This window comes from Chlamydotis macqueenii, chromosome 13 (assembly GCF_036417535.1).
Source record: "Chlamydotis macqueenii isolate bChlMac1 chromosome 13, bChlMac1.mat, whole genome shotgun sequence".
Lineage (NCBI taxonomy): Eukaryota > Metazoa > Chordata > Aves > Otidiformes > Otididae > Chlamydotis > Chlamydotis macqueenii.
This window is the reverse complement of record NC_141568.1, coordinates 4,394,216-4,419,943: the sequence shown is the minus strand read 5'-3', so window position 1 is coordinate 4,419,943 and position 25,728 is coordinate 4,394,216. Positions and strand designations below refer to the sequence as shown.

General features: G+C 36.1%; 1 protein-coding gene across 2 annotated transcripts in view; it reads left to right on the top strand.

Annotated features, from left to right (window-relative positions):
* The window catches only part of CDH13 (cadherin 13), a 476,767-nt gene that overhangs the window by 244,570 nt on the left and 206,469 nt on the right, over positions 1 to 25,728 (top strand). For both annotated transcript variants that reach the window (XM_086757908.1, XM_086757907.1), the window contains exon 6: positions 24,339 to 24,483. In XM_086757908.1, the coding sequence (XP_086614034.1) occupies positions 24,339 to 24,483 (145 nt within the window). The remainder of the gene's footprint in view (positions 1 to 24,338; positions 24,484 to 25,728) is intronic.

Sequence of the window (25,728 nt, the reverse complement as noted above, 5' to 3'; positions counted from 1 at the left end):
GTTAAAAAGAGATTCATCTTATGTCTTTTCAAGATAAATTAACCCTTCCTAATGTGGGTGTTTCATGACTACTATTAATCTACTGGCAAAAAGTAGTCTTATCAAAGCAGGAAATGCAAAATAGTCTTGAAATCTTAGGGTCAAGAAAAGCACTTTAAGATATGATGTATTTATGTATTCATTTATTTGATCATTTATACCTAGCAGAAAATAATGTCTTTCAACAAATCATGCTTTTACTTTTTCTCTAATAGTCGTCTGGACTCCTGTGTACTTTATTTACTGATAAACATTATAGGGGTCTGCTTGAGTGGAGGGGAAGGTGTGAATATAGCATTTAAATTCTTCATCTTTGGAGCAACAGCATGGTCCTGTTGAAATAATTTTCTTCAGTGAGGACAGCAACATGGGTACAAGTCTGCTCCAGAACAGCAATAGCGCATCTTATTGCTATCACATATACGTATGTGTGTCTACCCATGCATATAGACACAGAGATGAGATGTACGTACACGTGTTTATCATAGGCATGTATCAATTCCATATTTTCTCACCTAATGAGGATTCTGAGTTTCAGTTTCTAGCTTAATGTGAATAAATATCTTTTATAATAAAGGCTTGACTCTAACTAGCATAATACACTTTTTAGCTGTCTTAGCATACTGACAGCAGCTAAACAGGCATTTTACATTTTTAAATGCATTAATCGGGTGGTACAGTTGGCTAAATTGTGGAACACTGAAAGAAACAATATACACCACTCAGCCTTTTTCCATGGCTGTCAATCTGGCAACATATTCATTTCACAAAGAAAAGCAGCACCTTTTCATAATATATGTTTCAAATATAACCAAGTACTGTTTCTTAGCAACAAGAGCTCAGGAGCTGGTGATCCTGAGATGAGCCATTGAGTAGGGGTGAAACATGCGCGTGTGCTTGTGAACCACACTGCTTCAATTAGCAGGTCGCTCCCAGAGGAAACAAAGGCATTCTGATACCAAATTTATCTCAGTAATTTTTGTTACTTTTACTAGAAAAGCAAAGGAGCACTCATCTGACCCCAGCAAAATACCGGTCTTCACTAGGAAAAAAAATACTCCTTTCCCTCTTAGTGAATAGAATAAATCAACTTGAATTGCACACAAAAACATATGTGGAATAAATGTGACCTGACTATAAAACAGATGTTTTTCATGAATAGAACCTCAAGAAGTAATTACTCACAGCTTGTTTTAGAGAGACCTACTTTCTTTCACTCTGAAAAGAAAATGCGTGCATGTGTCATGCTGTAACAATAGTTTTGAGTGCTACCAATGCTGAAGAACTTCAAAAGCAGTTGAACGTGTTCTGACAAGTGGCATTTTCAGGGACTCCTATTTTTACTTTATGGCTAGTAAAGGAAAGGTAGGGAAAAAAAACCAAAACAAAACAAAAAAAAACCCAGAAAGATGTATTAGTTTTGAGTTTCATTTCCTGAATTCATGTCAAATACTTGAAAATACAGGAAAACAACTTTTGATTGGAAAATTGTTTAATTTCTTTCAAATCAGCTGAAAGGGAGAATTTATCAGAATTATTAAGTGATTTACTATTTTATAGTCCAATTACTTGTGACTATTTGGATAGACCTTTAGCTTTGCTTAAGCTTAGTTTGCTGAACATGCATATATGCCTTAAATATTTATCTTGTTCATTGTAAATACTATCTAATAATTTTATGTAAATAATCGCTTTTCACTAATTGGATAATAATGCTTGATGTGGTGGTTAATACTAGATAACAGAATCCGTTTGTAATGAAATAACCCTGGTGAAGTGAGAGCACTAAACAAAGGGGTCAGCTACAAAGCCGTTAATGAGTAGTGCGTTAGACATTATTGTTATTACAGTAGTAATTACCATTCAGTGATACATTTGTAATGTTAAAAGCATATTCTCCAAAGGCATTCTTTATTGAAAAGTCACTGAATTTATGCAGGCAGTAAATGTCTGCTGCATATTTTTTTTTAAAGTACTTATTTTCTACTCTTCTGTCTATTGAAGTTGTATTGAACGTTACCACTGACTTATTTTATTGCTAGATGCAAAGAGCTGTGTAATGTTTGTTTTGTTTATTTGTGCAAAACCTGTAATTATAAGGGACAGTGCCATGAAATATTAAGAGACTTGCCATCTGTTTGTGCAAAGGTATTAGGTGTGGCTGTAGTCAAGGCTGATTGCTCTGGAGTGGGAGTGAAGTTTTTATATTTGCGTTCCATATGGTACAAGCAAAATATGGCAAACTGAGTATTTTCAGATTGTATATCCAAGGCGAAGACCTGGCTTTACTGCAGTTGGAGCCACATTCGTTACTGCTTTCAGTGAGTATAATTGTCACTTTGTTGTCTTAGCTTACTTTTGAAAAGACTTGTATGTGTATTTTAGCTACCATTATCACTTTTAACAAGTTCTTTGCAATTGCAAAATCCAGTAGTTGACAGCAATAGAGCAGAAATTCGCAAAGATTGATGGGGAAGGGTGGAAAGAGCAGAGGTGTCTAGAGCAAAGAGTGCAGAAAGAGTCAAAATCATTGGCCACAGTGGCCAGAATGTGTTGAAAAATAGCGTGGGAGGTTCCAGAATGATCACAAGTCTTAGAAAACCATTGAAAGGGGTCTTGTAAGTTATGATCTATGTCATTACAATTCATTGCATAAGCTGATCCAGCTCCGTCTTTAGTCTGATTTTTGTATACTCAAATTCCCGTTGAAAAACTAATCCAGACTCTCATTGCTCTGAATGGAAATTTCCTATTCTATTCCTATTTCCTAAATCTATCCTAGACATACTTGTACTTAGTTATTTGCTTTTCTGCTGCTTATTGTCCTATGCCATTAATGATTGTTTTGTTTTCCTGATGTCTGGGCATTGGTAGATTTACAGCTAATGTCACTGAAATTTTTCTAGGTGAAGCAATCATTAGATTTTGAGCTTTGCGCTAGCTTTGACTTTCTGAAGCAATGGCAGAATGATGCTACTTTCAAGTTCTCTTCATCTTTTTCAATAACTGGTTACATATAGGACTGTCTCTCTCATTAAGTGGATGGTTCACTTTTGGCCAACTTGCCTTTAGTGCTTTCTGTGTGAACTATTAAATACCTAAGTAAGCATCTATTGAGATCTAGGAAAACCTACCCATGAGTTTTACAAAGAACTTACATGATAGTATTAAGACTTCAACATTCATTCTTCCCAGCTTGGATCATGGCACAGTGTCCAGGCAGTACAGCATAGGTTGTTTTTGAGAGACTACTGCAAAGTTAGGCACAGTGGTTGTATTTTAATTTGGAATAATAGCACTGTGTTGTCTTCCTTGCAGTCACAAGGTATCTTTATGTTTAGTTTTTGAGCTTGTTGGAGCAGAGTCTTTCTCTAACCATGTAGTTCAGTTCACAGGCTGCTCATCCCACTAAGGATCCTGATTTATTCCCACCATTACCATAATAGTAATAATAAGCAGCAATAAGGTGAAATAATGTGAAAATAGAGAGCATAGATTTTAGTCTGCAGTCTTTTGAAATGTTGTCCTTCACATTTTTAAATTCCGTGCAGAAAATTTCATGAAGGAATGAGGGCAATTTACATTTTAAAGCTTAGTTTACAAAATTGGCTTGGCTCGTTAGCAAGTCATGGTTGGGTTTTACAAATCTGTCCCTTCTCCCTGCTTATCCCATCCCTTGCCCTATTCATGTTTAATCTCTGCATATATGCATAGCATTCCCATCTTCCAATAAAAGAGAAAACTGCTCTTAAACTCCTTATTGCATAGCTATCTTGAGCCAGCCTTATCCTGCAACCTGTGGAAGAGATTTCACTGATTTTTAGACTTATTTGTCAATGTCCATTACCAAGCAACCTACTGGATTGCAACTGCAGCCATATCAAATTTACACCCACTTCATTTTCAAAGAGAAAAATTGAGAATTCTGTTTAATCTAGGCATATTCCATGCTGACTTTTACATCTTCCTGAAGCTTCCATTCTCATCAAAGATTTACATGGCTGTATTACCTGCTCTTCCCCGCCCCCCCCCCCCCCCCCCAGCTAATGGCTATTCACAATGCACAATTTGTATGAAAAATTGTTCTATTATTTTTTTTTTCTCCTGGACAATTTGAAAAACAGGAAAGCAAAATGAACATTAAAAGCTTGAGTTCTGACTTGCACATAAATAAAACTCAATATTCAGATTCTTCTGTGGGCTGCTTTCATTCCAACTCGTATAGGATGGCATAAATTAAGCCCTCTCTACATAATGTCCTGTTCTCAATTGGAGTTTCATCTCCATGAACGACAAACAACTTTATGTATGAGGTTTCCTGCATACTCGCTGTTCAGAGAGGATGCAAACATTTCATACCACAAGCTTGTCTTTTAATATGAGTAAGCGAGGTCAGCAATAAGCATCATCCAGAGCTGTCCAGTATTGCCTGTCCAATATACAAGGCAAGTGATGATCAGAAAATAGGCCACAGCAGAGTACCGAAATGAAAAAAAAAAAGCAAAATCTTTTTTGTTACTCATCAAAACCTTGCAATGTATGCAAGTGATTTCACTGGAAGTCCAAGAGTCCTTCCACTGGTCAATTTTTCATTTCTTTGTTACAGACTTCGATCTAGAGTAATTTAGGTGAAGATATGGGATTAAAGTTAGGGACTGAGAAGTTATAAAGTAAAGCTTTAAGAATGCATTTGGTTTGACAACTTGGTTAGTTTCTCCACTTGCTGTTGAAAACAGTGAATAACAGTCAGGATTCTCCAGCTTTCAAGAATTCTTTCAGCAAGAGAAGTGTTGCTGATGAGAGTGTAGTTAGCCAATATTGTAATAACGGTGGCAAAGTGTAGTACAGAGTCCAGGTCATCTCTGGTCTTTTCTGCTGCATGATAAACTGGTAGGAGCATACACTGCAAGAGAGTGGAAAGTTTGTTCTCTCTGTACAGAGTTCACACTAGGAAGCCTTCAGCATCATTCTAGATTCAGATCCTCAAACAAAATGGAAATGTTCATCTGGCAAAATTCAGTGCATGACATCATTGAATTCTAAGAATCACAAGCAGTAAGACAAGATAATTTCTTTACCAATTTTAGAGTTTGGTGTGATTCCCCTGACTTCTAATATCTGCATACAGGGTCCATATCCTTTCTTGAAGTATCATTCATTGTGTACACTAACATCTGTGATCTTAATCCAAAATCATAGCTTTTCAAAAGTTAGAAGGTTAAAAATTAAGAAACTGAGTTACTTTTATTAGTTGTGAGTGAAGAAGTAGACATTGTCTTTTTTATAGTAAGTTATTACTGTATTGTTAAAAATAAAGATGACATTGTAGTGCCTGAGTTCCTAATATGGGATATGCTCGTGAGCTGTATTAAGCTCGAAGTGGTTCCATACGATGATGTCCTGGTTTAGCCCTCGTCACCACACAGTTTCTCGCTCACACTCCCCCTCCCCAGCAGGATGGGGGAGAGAAATTGGGAAGAAAGGAAAACTCGTGGGTTGAGGTGAAGACAGTTTACTAAAATAGGAAAGGAAAACTACAATAATAACAGAATATAAGGATATTAAAATATACAGAATGAACAATGCACAGTTTCCCTCCACCCAATGTCCTAATGACTGATACAGCCCATCCTGAGCAGAGATCACAAAACCGAGCAGCCAGCAAAGGAGCGAGAGGGAGAGAGTGAGGTGCCACACAACCCACCCCCCTCCCCCGGCCTTATATACTGAGCATGACATTTATGGCATGAAACGCTCTCTTTGGCCAGTTTGGGTCAGTTGTTCTGGCTGTATCCCTCCCAGCTTCCTGCATATTGGCGAGACCTGGAAAGCCAGACAGCATCCTTGGTCTCATTAGCAACAACTCAACATCAGTGTTAACATCATCAACACTGTTCACATATGAAATCCAAAACGCACCGGCTACTGAGAGGAAAATTAACTCCATCCCTGCCGAAATCAGGACAGATGATCAATTGTTTAAGTAGCATGCATTTCAACAGCGCTTAAAACGTGTACTCTCATGATTGACAGTAATTGTTCTGAAGGAGACACTGTAGTCTGTCAAGTGGATAATTTGTTTTTTTTTTTAAAAAAAAAATGCTAGAATACCTGTTTATGTGGTAGGCTATAACAGTGGGGGAGAAATTGTGATGATATAGGCAATAAATAAGATGGTTAGCATTTTTTAAATATCTGAAATACAAGCCAACAAAATCTGGCATGATGGCTCTGAGGAAATGGATATTCATATACCTCTAAAATTCTCTAAAAGACAAAGCCATGTTTTTGGTTTATCTGCCTCTAGTTTTTAATCATCAAAATTATTATAGCTTGAATATTGCAGTAGAAGGAGCTTCAGTAAACATAGGATAGTATTATTGCTTGTATCTTCTATATTTCATTTATATTAGATATTTGTTTGGTTTCATGAGTAGTTACTTCTTAACAAATTGTTGGCCTGATCTGAATGCATGTGGAACTTCTGGGAGTTTAAGCGAGGTAGCATTTGTCATTATGGTTGGTTAGAGTTTGGTTTTATATCTGTTGTTCCACTTCAGAGCTGGATTAATCTAAGTAACAGGTAGTCATCGTTAGTGGGGAATAAGTCACATGTGAAGGGATGTGAGGAATTAGTATAGTGTCCTCTACAGCTGCTTCACATTCCTAATCCACGATACCTTTCCATAGTAGAAAATGTGAGCACTGAGAGATGGATCCCTATAGCATTTGGTCTCCCACCTCCATCCAGAGGTCTGAACACAGTTGCCCACCCTCAGCAGTCTCCAGACTTTCCTTTTTCCTGAAGGCCCTCTGGGAGGGTGTTGTGGACCCACTGATTGCAATCATTGTATGGCCACCTGTTCTGCATGGTTCGTTTTGCAAGGTGTCTGCGTAGTAAGATCTCTGATGCTAGGAAGAGCTTTATATCCTGTAGAGCTGGGAGGATTTTTTATTGCTGCTGTATGTTAACAGTGGAAGTCTGCTGCCAGCATGAAGTAAAACATAGCTGAGTCTGTAAGAGGTTGTAGGCTAAGGCAGAAATATTGGCCTGACCTGCTTTCTTAGCATAAGCTCCCTGGGCTTACAGCATAAAGGTCTGCTCTTTGTAAAGTTACCTTTCAGAAGGTCTCTTCATTCTTTGGACACAAAAGGAAAAGTAGAAGTGGGGTGAAGGAGGACCTCAGCTTTTACCTTGTACTTTCTTGACTTTTCTACTTTTAAGTACAGACCATAAGATTTCTGTCAGTTCCACCTCAAACCTGTGCTGACCTTAATGAGAGCTGTGCACATTGATCAGGGAACGCTTACGCCCCTCGGGGTGTTTATGCAGGGAGCGGTGTTTCACCTGTGTGGTACGAAGTGCAGATGATTACCCACTAAAGGCACATCTGGTTCTTCACAGTGTTTCTCTCTCTTCCCCTTGCTGATAACCGGTCCTGTTTTTTATTTAATGAATAGAGTAAAGGAGGAAAATTTACACATGGCCCTTATGACTACTTTGGATTAAGAATTTTATATACCTCTTCCTTAGGTGTAAACTGCAGGCTCTGCTCAACCTTTGATGCGTTAGCAAACCAGATTTAAAAAGATTACAACTTCAGGCATCTGATACTCGTTGAAGTATTTCAATTTCTGAATAGTAATCTTTTGTTTAATATTCTTAGTGAATTAAATCTCCTTGAATTCCAGAAACCTTTAATCTGTAGATGTAATAGTGGAGAAACAGTGCTGTTGAAATACTGAACACTTTGTTCACACATTTTTAAGTTTCAGAGATCTGTATTGAGAAAACTAGAATGTCCTTTTTAGAAGATTATTTAGATCATAGGCTTTATTGACTGCTAAAGTCGTGTTTATCTTTGTTATAAGAAAATGCTGGAGCTTTAAAGCAGAATAAAGAAAACCACTGAAAAGAGCTCTCCTTCGACTCCAATCTCATTTGTTGAAAGAAAATGCATATTAATTAAAAATTTAGACACTTCATTTCTGTTGCAAGGCTCCTTGCAAAAGACAAATTATTTTATACATCTAGTATATGTTAGAACTGACAGATGAGATTAATATGCTTCTTAAATTACCATTACCAAGGGTCAATTAATAAGTGAACTAACCTTGTGAAAGTCATTCTGAAAGACTAGTTACGGATCTGTAATGGCCCCTGTCAAATTACGTAGAATTGAGAAAATGAGAAAGCTGTCAAATAAATACGATACCTACTAATTACATTCTGCATAAGGTAAATGAGCTTTTGTGGTTGTTGGTAGAAGGAACAAGAAATAGGTCTAAGAAATGTCACTGATAATTATACACAGATTTGGAGTAAAAATTACTTGAGGGAACATGTATGTGCAGAAACTTGGTAAGAGAAAAGTGAAATTTGTTCGAAGTCACAGAACAGATAATGTAAAAGTTTAATGACAATTAGAAAATATTTCTTAGGCTATTGTATTGATTATCACCTTGGTAAATGGAGAATTCCCCTATTTTTTTCATTCTTTGAATGTGATACACTTTTTAGTTGACCTCTTCATCTTTAGATGTTGACTGACTTATCCAAATAAATGTTTTGTTATGACAAGAAAGAAAACAGCCACATAAGCTGTCTGACTTGGCAAAACCAACACCAATACTGGATTTCTCTTTGTGAGAGGGACTTTAAAAATACTTAGCTCCATACCTGCTGGCTGATCAAGTGTCATATTGTTCACTAATCTTATTTCTTGTGATCAGGTTACAAAACTACAGCGGAAATAGAAGCAAGATCACAGAAAAATAGTTCTTTCAGAAAACGCTGAAGGTTTAAGACACTTCCAGCAATGAAACGATGAATAAAATAGTTTTTGGGTAAAAATTGGGCCTTCACAGCTGTTGGCAACTGCTGAAAACAGGTTTTTGCACTATAGGTTTTAATGTGAGCCCATTTCTAGGTTACTAGATTTTGTCTGTTAAAGTATCTAACTACATCTATTACTTACTGAATATTATTATACAAATATTAAATATTATTTAAAAGCCTAAACTACCTGTATAATGTGAATCTTGAAAAACAGCAAGTCAAGCACTCATTTGTATGGCAAACACAAAGTTTGCTGTGATGATGATAGTGTCGTGCATCTGGTTTCTGATATCATGAGTTTAAGAAATTTGGTATTGATACGAGTATTTATAGATTAAAATAGTAGTCATACTGTTGGGTAGGATAATCATACTACCATATGCTTCCATGAAGCTTTGAGCTAGAAATTACTTACTCCAGCCCTACCAAGGTTTTTAAGGGAGATTGAATCAGAGGGCAGCAGCCATGCCATGCGACTGAAGTGATCAGTCAGCACGGCTATTCAACACTGTATTCAAAATCTAAAGGCTGAAATATGTTCAATTACAATGTTTGATTAATAATTTTAAGTTATAAATGTGGTTCTGAAAATGAACCTGTTCAGAGGAAATGCAAAAAGGTTAAAAAAATTGTGCACAATTATTCAGTTCTACTCTATGATCTTCTGCTATGTAAAGCAGAACATAAAGCAGAAAAAACACTGTGTAACTTTTCTTGTCTGCTGTTTCATTAGTAATAGGCCACTTTTCTAACATTGAAAACCCTACCTAGATAAAGATATTTTTGTTGAGCAACTTCATTTTAGTTAAACTTTTACACGATATAATTTACCTGCTGTCAAACCCAGTTGAAGTGACATAGTTTAGTGCTAGCATATTCCAGAACATGTCAGGATTTGATGAGCTATGAATATTGTGTTTAGCAGTATGCATTTTTATAAGATTTTTTTCCAAGCATTCTACTAAACAGACAGTGCGTTCTTCTCTGAATGTCCTTTTTTTTTCTGCAGGAAAATGTTGCTGTTGTACAATTTTAGTTCCTTGCTGAAGAGACAATCCACAGACATGCATATTTCTTTAACCTTTTAGTGAGAAAGATGAAGGTCTGGTTACTTAAAATATATTTCTATCAGGTATCTTTCCTCTGGTTAAAACTTCTACTTTCTTTGAATTGCTTTGTATGAAGCTTATTTATGTTCTGATAAAGAGTAATTCTTGTAAGCGGTGTCTGTAGTAGGGTTAGGGTGGATGACTAAACTCAGCCCACTCGTATCTCCGCCTCCGCTGTCTCTGTTGATGTTGTGTATAAGCTATTGGTAGAAGAACATAGAGTGCCATCTGTTGAATGGTTATATGACCCTGCAGCCCTGGTTTTGAAAGAAGGTGAATCACAACCATACTTGTAAAACATTTAACATACAGAAAAATTAACAGCCTGATAGAGATTTTAGTATGCGTCCTTTCATATTAATTTCCTTCTTTGACACAAAGTGAAACAAACATAAAACCTCTAAAATAATTATCCTTGGCCTACTTTACACCAGCAAAAATATTTGGACATCTTTCATATATAGGCCTGATAATTTTAAGTTGTTTTTTTTTTCAGCTGATTCTACATTCCTTATGAAGGGGTTTCTCCCACATGATAAATTTGGCTCTACAATATCAATTCATGCATTATTTTTTTTCCACTTCTGTCTTCAGTATCTGTGTTCCCTGAACAATTTTTCTATGTCAAGTGATCATATTACAGTGATCTATTGTTTGTTATTTCCATATTTTTTGAGATACGATACTACTTATAAATATGTTTGCTATACAGTTTTAGGTGCTTTTTGTTGTTCAGATACCATAGAATTTACTTGGTGTCATAGTAACGAACCTTTAGTTCTGCAAGACACCTCAATTACAAACAGAATAGTTTTGCTGTCTTTGATAGGCTCTGTATAGTTGATGGATTGCTGCTGATTTGAGCTCAAAAATCAAATTCTTGATATTGATTGGGCTGAGTTTCTGTATGTGTTTTGCATTGAGCTATCAAGTTACTTAATAGTGATGGATTTATAAATAGGAGACTCCAAATAAAAGAAATTTTCTTATATTTCAACCAGCATTGTATTGATGAAAAGTGACCTTGCTAAGCTGAACAATGCTTTTTGGTGATGTAGCAGAACTGAGTTAAGAAGAACTTCTATGCAATTTGCAAATAATTGTTATTTTATTGAATAGCAGAGTCTGAGAGGAGACAGGAACAATGGAATGGAGACAGGACTAGACTTAGTCACAGATGACACTGGAAATCGGTGAAGAAAAAATCCTAGGTGCAATCGTGTTTTTCTTTTTAGAACGGAACCTGTGCAATAAGCTGCTATTTGTACTCACTGGGGCTACTAGCAATTATGTTGGTAATGATTTTGACACTTGATGCTGTAATTAAATACATTTCATTAAAATCCTACTGTAGTGTTAAAATATCTCCCTATTTTAAAAGAAAACAAAACAAAACAAGAAACAGATTTTAATATAAACAGACCTGTCATTTTTAGAAAAGATCTGTACTGTGATGTTAAGTCCTTTAATTGACATAGCGAGCCTCAAGGGGAGTGTAATGCAGTGAAATGCCACAGGATGAATTTCTGTTGTTTTGTGATTGCAATGCCACTTTAGGACGAAATACATGAGGGCTGAATAGTCTGGTCTGTGCAAGAAGTCATTGTGATGCTTTGGAACATAAACTTCAGAGGGTCTGCTCGAGGACCTCCTGTTCTAGGTCGTTCAAGGTTTGGAAAAAAAAAAATGCTATGCCTCAGTAGATTTTAACTGGTCAAAATGATGCAAAACTTCTGCTTTATGAATTTGTTTCTACTGTGTATTTAGTTTTCCAGTCTTGTCATGGTAAACTTGTTTGTTTGAAATCACAGTTACCTTTATTTAATTGTTATTAGTTTGTAATAGGGCATACTTTTATTTCTATTATTACTTTAATTCCCTCCTGGTGTTCTTTTAGTGCTCGTCTCTGTGGTTGCAAAGGTACTTTTCCTGATGTTTCAGTTACAGCTTTGCAATAGGAGGAGCAAATTTTACTGCAGTGGCTTGCTGTGATGAGTTCTGGAAGTTTATTTCTTTTAAGATTGTTTATTTTGCAGGTACATGAAGAACAGTCTTGTTGTATGTAGATTTTTATTTTTCTATGCATTTTTTTTACAGTGCATCAAGTAATGAAAAATGAAAGATCTGCAACATAATAATTTTCCTTGCAAAAAAATACTTTAGTTGTATTTTTGGACTCAAAATAATTTCTATTAAGATTTGTAAGTTATCAAAGGATTTTTAAGGGATTAAAAAAAAAAGACAAAAAAAATGACAGTTACTTTTTGAGTCTTGAAAATGTCTTGGAGTTTAGGAAATTGCTCACATGGGCTTGTCATAATTTGCAGTTTAGGAGAAGCATAAGAGAGAGATATATACTTTCTCTCCAAAAGCAAAATAAGTCTAGAATTGTAGTCCTGAAAGATAGTGAAAAATCAGTAAGTCAGAAGTCCGTAGATTTGGTTTGAGATCTAACTTTATAAAAATGCAGCACAGGAACTGTTGCTGAGTGAGAGTTCAGAATTAAGGGAAAGTGACGATGGAGCCTGTAGTTTCCTGAGGGAGATACCTTTACTAACATGCCTAGTGCGGCAATGTAGTTGACTGTGATGTCAAAATTAAAAAAAAACAAAAGTGCATTGAGACACACTAGAACTGCTAATTATACCTTAATATTTTGAAAATGTAATGCTGTCCTCAGAGCTGAACACCAGTGAAGCATTTCAGAAAGTTCCTGGGCTAAATGTAAACAATTAAAATAGAAGAACATTAAATAAATTCTCTCTTTTGATGTGTCACTGTGGAGCAGACCCTTGTTGATCCTTTGGGAGCTACATTGGAACTGACTACTCAGAAGAGACTATTACTGTGTTAATTTAGCTAATTTGAGGCTCATTGACTAAATGCTTCTTTATTGACAATTAATGTAGAGACATGGGTCAACATCTTAAGAGTTACAAAGATTAGTTTTCAAGAGAGAAGACTGCATTTGGTATGTCTTTCCGTTATATATGTGTCTGCAAAGTATTTTTCTACTAAAACAGCATATGGAAACCATCCAGATATTTCCTTTTTTCTATTTATGAAATATATACCTTGCCATTACTGGCAGAGTAGAAAAAAACCTACACGATTACATTGAAATGGGGAAGGTGCCTAATGTTTGTGATCTGGGATGTGCTGATCCATTGAGATGTTGTTACCGGGAAGATCAGCTGTCTGAATTATAAAGGTATCTGCCATAGACATCCTCTTGGAATAAACAACCGGGCATAATGTGCAATTCAATAAAGCTGACTGTAGACAAAATCAGCAAAAACTCATTTAGTTCAGAATAACAGGGAAAGATAAACAGTACTTTGTTACCTTCAGTGCTCGTCCATCATTGTAACTGCTAAGGCCAGGCAAGGAATACGGGAGGGAAATGAAAGCAAAGCACTAACTGTGAACACTTCTGTGGTGTATTTAGCCAATCAGATGTCAAAATTCAACCTTCATAATCCAGCAGAGTTTACAACCTCTTGTGATGATTTTGAGGAAAATGGACAAACTCACTTTTACTGCCATACATAACCAAACATGCAGTAGGCAGTGAATCATGTCGATCCAGCACCCAAGCCTTTTATCATCAGCATTGAAATATGTTATCTTTGGCTTAGCAAACAGAGTCAACAAAGTGTAAAATGTTTGCTAGCGAAGAATCTGTTGAGGGAGGAGAGGTGTGCTCAGTGGAAGGCAGTTCACCTCTGTGGGCAGACGGGTGGGTTCCAGTTGGTAGTGCGGGTGCATTGAGCAGAATAAATGAATAAACCTGAAAGTGGCTGTATAGGTATAGAAACAGGACACTTAAGTTTATCATGGTATACTGTGTGCTGGAAAAAGGGAATGACACGTGTTTTGTACCATAACTCAACACTTCACAGCAAAGAGTCTTGACCATAGAGGTTTTGGAGCTCTGCAATTTGAATGAGTTTCGTAACACTTGGCCCTTATGATTTGCAGTACAATCATCTAAATCCTATAAAGTAGATACAAATATATCTTATCTAGTGTTCTTTATCTGACTTCTCCAGATTAGCCTTTACAAAGCTGAAATTTAAAAAGATAATAGAATTGCATCTTATCAGAGTGTGACAAATACAGTATATAAAATATACTGATATGGTTTTGAATTTTGAAAAGCACAGCAATTTGTTTAGAGAATAAGCAAATTTCTCAGAAATAGGAAGTCCACTAGGAAAACCTTGCTTCCAGATTATAGAATTTTTCTCTTCATTGACAATTAGATCCCGGGCACTCTTGGATGGAGCTTTGAGACTCCTGGCTGCAGCTCATCACTTGAAAACTGCCAGTGTAAAGGGGATGAGATGTGATCCCAGGAATGCTGACAGAGCCAGAAACTCGGGCAGCAAGGCAGCAGTATGCTGCATGCCTTCCAGACCAGCTTGTAAAGTCCTCTGTACAAGTGTTCTTGCAATTACTTGGTTTGTTGCTTTAAAATAGAGAAACCTTGTTGGTTACATCTGTACTAGACTGGTATGAGCTTGAGTGATCCTGGACTTCTAAGACCTTTTCCTACTCATTTGTAGGAACAGATATGTTGAGCAATAATAGCAAAGAAAAAGATATGTGTGCGTGATATACACCTGACATTTACACTGACCTTTATTTCTTATGCCTAAATAAGTCAGTTTTCTCATCACCAATGCGTTTTAGATCTTGGATTTTTGTTGTTGATGTGATTAGTTATGGGCTTTCTCTGACCCTGTTGCTTCTTGAATCCTTCAATGAGATTAAATTTGTTAAACTCTTCCCACATCCTACATGCCGTTTGGAGTTATTTTCAAGCAGTAAGAACACTGAGCAGTGCTTGAATAGTGCTAGGAGCTATTTAAAAGTGCAAAGCCATTTTTCATTTTTTTTCTTATGTAAGTGTCTTTGTTGGTTTTGTGGTGCAGCACAGAGTCTAAAAATTCTGGCATAGCTTATGTCTTAATCCTTTATTTCAGTCCTACTTCCTTTCTTTTTGATTTTCTTTAATTTAATATTTTTGTGGTGATTAGACTTGATTGCTTTGGTGAGTCCTGATATCTTCTCTCTCTCCCCCACCCCCGTCTCTTTTTGAGGGTCTCAACATGTGTTCTCTTGTGATATGGGAAGATTTAATTAGTATTTATATGATCATCCGTAACACTTTTGGTCTATGTGAAGTACACATGGCTTCATTTGAAGAGCTGTATTGCTCCACAGATTTGAGGGACGTCCTTTACTTCTCATTTGTTCACTGAGGTTATTTTTGGAGGGGGCATTCTAATTTCAAAACTCATACATAATATTTAAGAGGAAGTATGCTTCAGAAGTAATTTTAATTCTATTTTTGTAGCTATATGAGGGATCCTTAGAAATATGCAGCTTTCTGTTGTGAGAATGCGGAAAATTATTTTCAGTTGTAGTTTTGTGTCTATACAGCTGTAGAATAGTGCTTAATGGGGGGATAAATGAGATACTGAGAGGACAATCGGGTTTTCAAAGCTTTTTCAAAGGTGTTTTGATTTTAATAGGATATATTACCCAGCTTTTTAAGGCACTTTGAAAAATCACACTGTGTGCATGTTAGTAGCTTAATAACCTTTGTAAATCTAATTTTACAACACTTACTCAGCAAGAGATAGAATTTAGTTATCAGTCTTTGGAGATCAAAAAAAAACTAGATTCGAGCTTGATTTAATTTTTTTTCTGGTGTACGGCTTTGGTGAAGTCATTTCATCTCTCTTTCTTCTCCCATCTTTTGCTTCTCTTATTTATGTAACTATTTTTCTTTTGAAGCACTCTGCTATATTGCGTCAGTTGGTTCCATCAGTTTTATCATGATTAATCAGGATGGTTACGATCAGTTTGAGTACCTTCTACCTCCTTTATGTCTACCTCTAAAATGGAGATGGGATTTTGAGCCTTTTTGAAAGTTCTTACGCTGCTTGCATCTCAGTAGTCTAGAGGTGCAGCAGGGTTTGCACATGCACCAGAGCCCGTGGAGAAGCTCTGCCAGGCTGGTGGGACCTTGGGGCAGCTACCAGTTACCCATCCTGACATGCCCTGACATGCTGCGCGGTGTGGTTGAGGTTTCCTGCACAACAGAAGAGTTTTGCAATAACACCAGTGTCTTCCATTCTCTGCTCCCAGTTCCTTTGTTCACTGTGACTTTTGTGTAACTAACCAGTTAAACACAGTTTTCTCCTGTGCAATCCGAGGATTCAGAGTGTAGTGTTCCTAGACAGTGATATTTATCAGAGGGACTGAATTTTGAGAGATGGATCTAGGGCATGAGATGGACTGAAGCTTTGAAAGATTGCTGGTTATTAGCGTTTAATCTTATATATAAAACTAAGTATTTTCTGAGTATCAGAAGGAATATGACATATGCAAAGGATTACTTCTTAAAATATTTAAATATTAAAAATATACAATCCTAAAATAATAGTCACAAGAGTACAAGAGACAAGAGTAAATCTTGTCTACTCCAATCTGACATAAATAACCAAAAATACTATTTACAACTTGATGATCAGCTTTACTTTTAATGTTTAAATATTATCCTCAGGAGTAAGTAGTAAAAAAATACAAGGTTAAGTTATCCATTTTGTGAGTTTAATTTTTTTTTTTGTTGACATGCAAGAAAGCTTCTACAAAATCCCAAATTATACTTTCAAGGAACTGAAAACTCCTTAGTTCAAAAATTCAAGAATATTTTTTGAAATTAGGTTTAATGTTGTTGTGCAGAAAAGGCAGAGTTCATTTTGGTATAATATTTCTATGAGTATGTATTTAATATGTTATTTTCTCTGATGTTTATGCCATCATTCTCTATATTTTTTTTTCTATTTTTCTGCTGTATGATCTTGTTTACAGGAAAGGGACCATTTCATGCTCACAGCAGAGAAAAATTTTAGGGACTTAAGTTCTACAAGAAAACAGCGCCTTTTTAGCAATATTGTGATTCATAGACACAGAGCTGTGGAAGACAATACTATTACTGTGACGATAATAACGTTACGGCATATACTTTCAATTAGATAGTGAATTCATCATTACTTAGTTTACTGCTATGGATGAATTTAATATATTAAAATAAAAATATTATATGTGTAGTATTTTAGCTTAATTTTGCAGCAATGAGCGTATTTCACTGATGGCATCTTCTAGGCCTATTCTGTAAAGTGAACTGCAAATCAAGAAGCATGTTGATGCTGGGACACAGACTGTAGTACTGCCAGCACAGGGTAAAGAACCTGGAAGACTCCAAGTATTGTTGCCAGTAGTTCAATCATTCAGGGTTTGTTTTCATTCTCACACTGAGAAAGATCCTTCCCCTAAGATGGCTTTTCTGGATTGCCAGTGCCAGGCTTTTCGGAGAGATGGAGAATTTCTGGTGTTACCTCAAGCCAACAGGAGGTGTGAGTGCAATGTGCTTTTGGAGGTTGGCCTTTACTGAATGCAAACTGGCAAAGACAATGTTCTTGTGCTTCCCGCTTCAAGGGAAAGATGAACAGTAAGATATTCACAATAAAAAGATTTACTGGATAAAAAAATAATGTGGAAAATATATGTGAAGTTATTATTTAAGTCAACTTTCTTTATTCCCTGGCACTTGCTCAGAAGAACTTGCTATGTTACAGTTCACAAGCCAGATTGTGATCTTGATGTTGACCTTTCAGTCTACTTATGTGACTGATGATTGAAGATATTAAGGCAGCTACCTTTAAAACTAGTGAGAAAAGAACATCTTTGACTGTTATCATGTTAAATTTTTCTTCCTTTTCACAAAACTTCTAGTGTGTCTACAAAGCCTTGCATCTGATGTGATCAAAGAAGATGAAGCGATTCTTACCTAATGAAGAATTCATCTTTTATCATTCTTTTGGGAGACAGAAGTCTTGTTTCTTTAAAATTTTTTATTTAATTAATGCACACAGTTAAGAAGTAATTGTGCTAAGAAAATAGGAACTATGGAATAACTGCAGTGTAATTCTAGGACTGTAAGATAGGGCAGTGCAAACCTTTATTTTAGTGAGGTCATTGCTAAAGCTCTTCAGTCTTTCACTCAATTCAGATGTGCAGAAGAGTTGCAGTTCAGGTCATTGCAAAGTGTGTGGTGCTGTCTGGGAGAATGCTACTTAAAGATAGCTTTGGGAATGTCCTACTCACAGCCTTATTTTTTCAATTTAGCTTTCCCTTCTTACTTTGGATTTCAGTGGTTCAGACTTGCTGCGTAGAATTGGATAACAATGCCATCATAGAAATCATCTGATATTGTAAAACCTCATATTTAATTTGGAAAGTGCACTAAAGTGAGCAGTATTTCAGTCATATATTGTTTATGCAGAAAGACTCCTACGCTTGTTCTGATAGAAATGCTTTTTTGTATATTGGTTTTGATCTTTAACCTTCTTTTGTTAACTGAGGATAAAAAATTGAAATTGAATGATTGGTTTGGAATCTTTTCCCGTTGTTAATTCCTACAGTATTGCTTCTTTCAATTTATAGACCATATGCGGATACAGCCTATATATTGCCCAACTTACCATGGTATATAGAGAAAAATGTAAGCATTTACAGAAGGTCCAGTTGCTGTTTTAATTAGTTTTCTTAGTGAAATCTTTATAGTCCTGAAATTTTTTAAAGGCTTTATAGAGATTAATGTTTTGAAATGAAGTCTGTAATTTCTCTGATAGGAACTTTGGTGGTTTTCTGTTGTAGGACAGACTTAAATATATATTTATACATATGTACTCTAGTAGTGGTATGAAACTTTCTGGTTTTTGCTTATTTTAACTAGAAGTATTGCCTAAAAAAAATGCCTTATTTTCCATAAGCCTGTAGCAAGACTGGATCAGTGTGTTGTGCTTTTCTATGAATTACATCACTTTTCAAGAGATTTCTTTCTGAAGAAAGGCTTGAGACAGCTAGCATTTGAAGTCTGATTAAAAAAAATAAGATTATATTTTGCAAATGTCAAAACAAAGAAATAGAAGAGAGTTTAGGAACACTTGAAGTGAAGACTTCCTTGTGATAAGCTGATGATTACAAAGATCTAGTAAGAATTCAAAACAATCTTTGCGTTTCTAAATCTAAAGGCTTTTCAGTCATTACATAGATCCTTGTGAGGAGAAGAATGAATCAGAAGATGTATAGCAATTTTACAGTATGTAAAATGTTTCACAGCTTAGGGTGAAAGAAGGTCTACATTCAGGAAACTCTCTAATGCTCTACATTTTATTCCAGGAGTGTTTTTCGAACACAACACATTAGAGATAAAACATATCTAATACAGACAGATACCGATCTTAAAATAAAAGCCAAGACACTGCTGCTTTGCCTCTAGTCTTCATGAGTAGAAATTGTACGGAATAATACAATCGTACCTATAATCACCAAGGTAGTGTTTTAGGCTTTCAAAAGTCCATGTACTGAACATTAACTGAAAGGAGATGTTCCGTATCTTCATGCTGCAACGATCCTTTCAGCCTGAAACTGCTTGTATTTCACTTGTGAAGGTATTGCAAAATGGCAAATTATAAAAGGTTATGTGATTATTGCTAGATAAGAAACCAATAAAATTAGAGTAATAAATTTTATATTTTTTAAGGAATCAGAATTTAATTTTTTAAGTGGATGCATTAGCAAGATAAAGCCTCTGTAAGATGCTCATAGGAGTACTTAGAATGGCTAATTAATCCCTTCCCACCTAGGCTCTAACTCTGAATGTGAAGCTAAATTCTCCCATTGTAGGTAATGGTGCCATTTTTTACCGTCATCTGTACAACCTTGCTGAGGTAATCAATACCCTGTCGTCAAGTAGTTTGAGATAAAATTATCTGTGCCTATTAGAAGCAGTGTATTTTGATTTTTATATCCTCTCCCTTCATCTCTTCTTCAGCCATTTAAAAATTAGCTAATATTTTATTCATATTCTTAATAGCAGAAAAATTTAATTGTCATTAATTTCTGTGTGTCTGAATTATTGTCTGCTCTGAGTTGTTTTAGGTAATTGCATCAAATTTTTACTAAAATCTTTTGCTATAAAGATAATTTCTTCACTGCTTTTTATGACCTGGAGGTGGCCAAATGTTTTTTTTTTTTTCTTTCCATGAAATTACCTACATGAAAGATCCGTAAGCCTGTTGCCTTTCTTTACTGTCAATTCACACTTAGGAATTGATGATAAATAAACCTAACAAGTATTCTTAATGATAATTCTAATCAAGCTAGGAATAAAAAAAAAAGCCAGCAGTGGTTTGCACCTATACATACCTCATAATAAGTGAAGTTGGGGCAGGTAGTGGTATAGCAGTCTTTTGTAATGGTACTCCAGGTGTTTGAGCCTACCCCAGTTCCAGGATGATGCACCTTGCCTCTGTCTTGGTCAGATTTTATTCATCTGCTTTTCCTGCCATGGTGGGTTGACCTTGGCGGGGTTGGAGCAATGGGATGAAAAGCTCATGGGTCAAGATGAAGACCCCTGAGTCTTTTTTTTTTCCTGAGTGAAGCTGGATACAAGGAACATGTAGAAAAACCATCTGTTGAAACAACTGGAAGAATTCTGTGAGAAACATTCTTATCAACAGCAAATTGGAAATTAAAATAAGAAGGCAATTAACGACTAAAGAATCTGCATTAGCCTGAAAATAATTAAGTACTAAAAGATATTCCAGGTTTGCTTATGAAAAACTTTGAATTTATGATGTAGTTTTATGTGGGCAATTGGCTGGCTGGCTACAAAGTGAAAATGGACATTTATATGCAGAGAAGGAAGGTGGCTATCCAGAATCGTTTTACCGAAAGCAATAAATGAATGGAAACAACTGTTCTGTGAAGAGAAACCTATGAAATTACTTTAAGTAATGGTGAGAATGAGACTGGTTATCTTTTCCTGTGAATGTTGTTGCTGACTGCAGAGTAGAAAGCAATCAAGACACTATAAAATAAAGCAGAGTTCTTAAAACAGTTTTGTGCAGCTTTGAATAATCTTAATAAACTTCTAGTAAAATCCTTGTATTTGGTGTGATGAGAAAGATCCTCACCTCAGATATGGTGAGGGAAATTGAATGGGAAGTAAGGAGGCCCTTTTCAGAAGGGAGAGTATTGAATAAGAATTTGTCTACACAAACAGGCTAAAATCTATTACTGCCTGCAGTTTTCAGTTTTATATTGCTTTTTGCTGGTTTATTGGTGTGCTTAATTTTATCAGTGTTTCTCAGCTGCATTAGAAGCCATAGCCAAAGTCTGCTTTGTATCCTATCATGGAGATGTGTGCTGTGAGGTGTAACGGTTCTCATAAACCCTTGATTAAGCTTTGTAGTTTGCATCTATACTTTTGTCAAAAAATGAAATTGAGATTTATCTTCAAGTGTTCCTGAAAATGTGATTGGTTAGATTATGATGAACATAACTTCATCATTATGAACATAATTCCATAACTCTCAAGTTGGAACATTGAAAGCATAGTCAATCTTATGTTTTCACATAATAAATAGCTACAGAGCTCTGCAGATTATTTTTTTTTGTCAATTTGCCCAAATCTATCTTTATGCTTACCACTTTTCCTTAGAGTTATGTTGTTATAATCAGGTAGGAACTTAGATGTTTTCTGAATGTTCAATTACAATCTCACAATCTCGTGCTAGCAAAAGAATGAATGCAGTATCCCGCATACATCAGTCAAGTTTTACATTAAAACTAGATAGACTTTCCTGCCTTTCTTCTTTTTTGAAAGACTGAAATCTCATTCTTCTGTTAGTTAGACAGAATCTAATTTTCCACCTGGTTTTATTTACAGCCTGTTCAAAGTAATTTGGGTTTTGTGCCAATATTGTCTTTTACTTGACTGCATCTTTCTCTTTTATGTGTTGGATTTTTTAAAGTAATCATATAATTCTGTTGCTGTTTTGTTGCTTCTTCACTTTTTTTTTTTTTTTTTTTTGTTTAGTGGGTGGTGGACTTTACAGATTTTTTTGTAGGGTTATTTTTGGTTGGACAGGATAAGATAGAAGGCAGCCTCTTTCACAAACTGGACATGTAAAGATAGATGAGCATATTTTTGGTGCTGCGAGCTTTCAAAACATTGTAGAAGAGTGAGTTTAAAAGGGGCTGGTGAGTTAACCCATAATGCTTAGAACAAGCCTGGAAATTATTGTACAAAGATAATGAAGTCTTCTATCATCTTAATAAAATGAAGCAGACATCATGTAATCTTTCGCACGAACCTGTCAGGCCAACTTTTTTGGCCAATTGGTCTCAGACGCAGTGGACTTGGCAATGATAAAGTAAATCTATTTCAGTCATTAATATGAATCTCCTATTCTCTTCCTTAATCTGTGCAAGTCTGGGGAAAAAACCTCTAGTGTTATATCAGCCTTTGCTTTAGATGACTTACAATTTTGATAAAGCAGCTGGAGTGGTTTTTTAAAGCCTTTGTTCTTTCCAGTGAGCAGTACCATCACTTAATATTGAGAGACAGATTAAGAGCAAATTATCTTGAATTTGAAAATGAATTTGCTAGAATTTCACAGAGAAATACTGCTATTCTTCCATTTCCCAAAGCAATTAACATAGTTTTGATGAGTCAACATTTACTAAGATAAATCTTTTTGTCAGCAGTTTCCAACTGTATCTAAAACTGTATCTAGCTTTAATGTAGTTAAGTAATAAGACTGCATTTTCCTTCCTTGCATTATATACAATCCTAAGATCACTACATTGGCTTTAGAGTATGGAGTTAAACAAGCCATGAAAGTTGAAGGCATGCGTGCATCCATAAAACTTCAACTGTGCCAATGCCACATGAATCAGTTGTCTTCACATCAGAGTATTTGTTGGCTTTTAAGCTGTTAAGTACTAGTAAAAAATAAGGCTTGGGAAAGGTTTGCAAGAACAATTGCTAGAGAAGTGAGAAGATGTTAAAATGGACCATGACTCTATTTACAAATAGTGTATGTGAGTAGATAATTTACTCATAACAAATACTCCTACTCACACCCAGCACACTGAACTCTAAAGAAGGAATGTATTTATAAGCATAGCAAATACAGTCAGATGTGATAATAAGCCATCCATTTTAATAAGGAATTAGAATTCTGACCTAATTCTTTCCCAGTAGGATTTATCACTAGCTTATAAATAACTAACAGGTATAATACATGGCAATGAGGAATAAATTAACAAAATAAACAAAAAGATCAGAGACTGCCAGCCCCTGCTGCTACCACTTTCTCAGGGAAAGGCTGGAAGAGGGTGATATTAACGTCTGTGCTCAGGCTCATTTTCTGGCTGGCTTAACTCCATTAAAGAGTTGAGTCCAGGGACAGGTAGGGTGTGTGAAAATGATAGTTGTGTCTCTGATGAGTTTATTGCTGTGTTTTACTGACGTCTTGGTGAGGAGAAACAACTGCAGTTATAGCAAGCAGTTGCAATCTAAATTGATATTTTCTGTTATCTAAGAAGTTTTGGCATGGTTTGCCCTAGTGACTGATCATGTTTGGGTAACTCATTGTGACTTCCCATTGTAAGTGGATTGGAGATTTGGGATATACAGGATTATCCTTCTTTCCAGTTTTTGGAAGTAATCGAAGTAAAAACAACTCTTTAGCTGCATATATGTTCAACAGGTGCTTTCATACATTGGGATGTGAGTGTGCCTGTGTATACATACCTGCTTGCATAAGACTGCATATGTTGCTCTGTCATAGAACCATAGAATGGTTTGGGTTGGAAGGGATCCTTAAAGGTCATCCAGTTCAACCGCCCTGCAAGGAGCAGGGACATCTCCAAGCAGGTCAACTGTTCAACCTGCCCTTGAATGTTTCCATATCTTATTAGAAAAGCTGGAGAACTGTCAAAATTAGCTAACGTCATACCAACATCACTGAGAAAACGTATTTAATGTCTAATGCATCCTTGTTTTTTTAAGTTAAAAAAAAAGTCTTTTAACTGAGCTTTAGGAGATACATCAGTTACACTGTGATAGTTCTGTATGCGTCCATTCTAAATGTGCTCGAAAAAACGTAAACACGTTCTAACCAAATCTTCACATGATTAGTATCAAACTTACAGGAGATCTTTTTTTCTTATACACTAGTCATTTCACTCTTTAGGGAATATGGCATTTTCAAGCTGCCAAGGGATATCTTGATTTGAATGTACATCTGTCTTTCACTTTGCTTAAATGTAAAATCTGCTCTGAGCCTCGTCCAAAAGAAAGGACTGCAAGTGGTATCCTTGGCAGGGTTCAGTTACTGATCTGAGCTGTTTTTTTTCTTACTCTTTGCTCACTCTGACAGCGAAATAATGAATTTACTCCTCTCTTTTTGTTCATACAGCTTGAAGTTGAAGTCACAGACATAAGTGGGAAAACTATTGATGGCCCGGTCCGCCTAGATATTTCTGTTATTGATCAAAATGACAACAGGCCAATGTTCAAAGAAGGACACTATGTTGGTCATGTCATGGAGGGATCCCCTACAGGTAAGTCCATGCCATGTGTATCTCCATAAATAACACCTGGACAAATTCTCTGTTGATAAATGCATTATTATCATATTGTATAACTTTTCTTGCTGATTTTGTGGCTCACTGCATACTTCACCCGAATAAAGAGGTGGGAGCAGCCCCTTAGAACAGCAGGTAATGATTTTTTAAAAATAGTCATCTCCACAGTAAAAAAAAAAAAAAGTAAAAAAAAAAGTAAAATAACATATTTTGAAATGAAAGCTTTGATTTAGTTTTATATTTTTTAAATTCATATCTGAAATCAACGAAGACAACCCCTAGGATATGATTAGGATTCAGAGCAGATAATGTGTACAATTTCTGTTCAGAGTGGGAATTCCACCTTTTTCTCTGTAAGATCAGCTGCTGGAATGGTAATTTTTATTTGTTTTTATAGCATGAGGCTAGGAAAATAATAGGAATAAAAGGGAAACACATTATGAATATACTAATATTGTAGGGCAGATTGAAATACCGAATGATGTCACTTGTGTAAATGCAGGTACAGCAGTTGCAGCAAAATAAAAACACACTTGGAGAATTAAAGTCAGTAATTAAAATATTCTGATTAAATTCACTGGTGGTTTTATCTGATGTTGAAATTCCATAAGAATTATTCCAAATTTCAACTTGAGTGCGAACAACCATCCTTGATAAACTCTTCTTGCAGATGAAGGCTGAATTAGTTTTTTTCAGCTGTTGTGCAATTTTGTTGTGAGTTCTTAAACATCTGTTACATTCTGCTCAAGAGGTATCTCCACTGCATTTGTAAGTGGTAATTGTATGATCAGATTATATTATGACATTAACCTGGAACTTGGTGAAAGAAATGAGTGCTGGTGGATGAGAAGCTTAACATGAGCAGGCAATGCGCCCTTGCGGCCCAGAAGGCCAACCGCATCCTGGGCTGCATCAAGAGGAGCGTGGCCAGCAGGTCGAGGGAGGTGATTCTCCCCCTCTACTCTGCCCTGGTGAGACCCCACCTCGAGTACTGTGTCCAGTTCTGGAGCCCCCAGCACAAGAAGGACATGGACCAGTTGGAGAAGGTCCAGAGGAGGGCCACGAAGATGATAAGAGGGCTGGAGCACCTCTCTTATGAGGACAGGCTGAGAGAGTTGGGGCTGTTCAGCCTGGAGAAGAGGAGGCTCCGGGGAGACCTGATAGCAGTCTTCCAGTACCTCAAGGGGGCCTACAAGAAAGATGGGGATAGGCTGTTTAGTA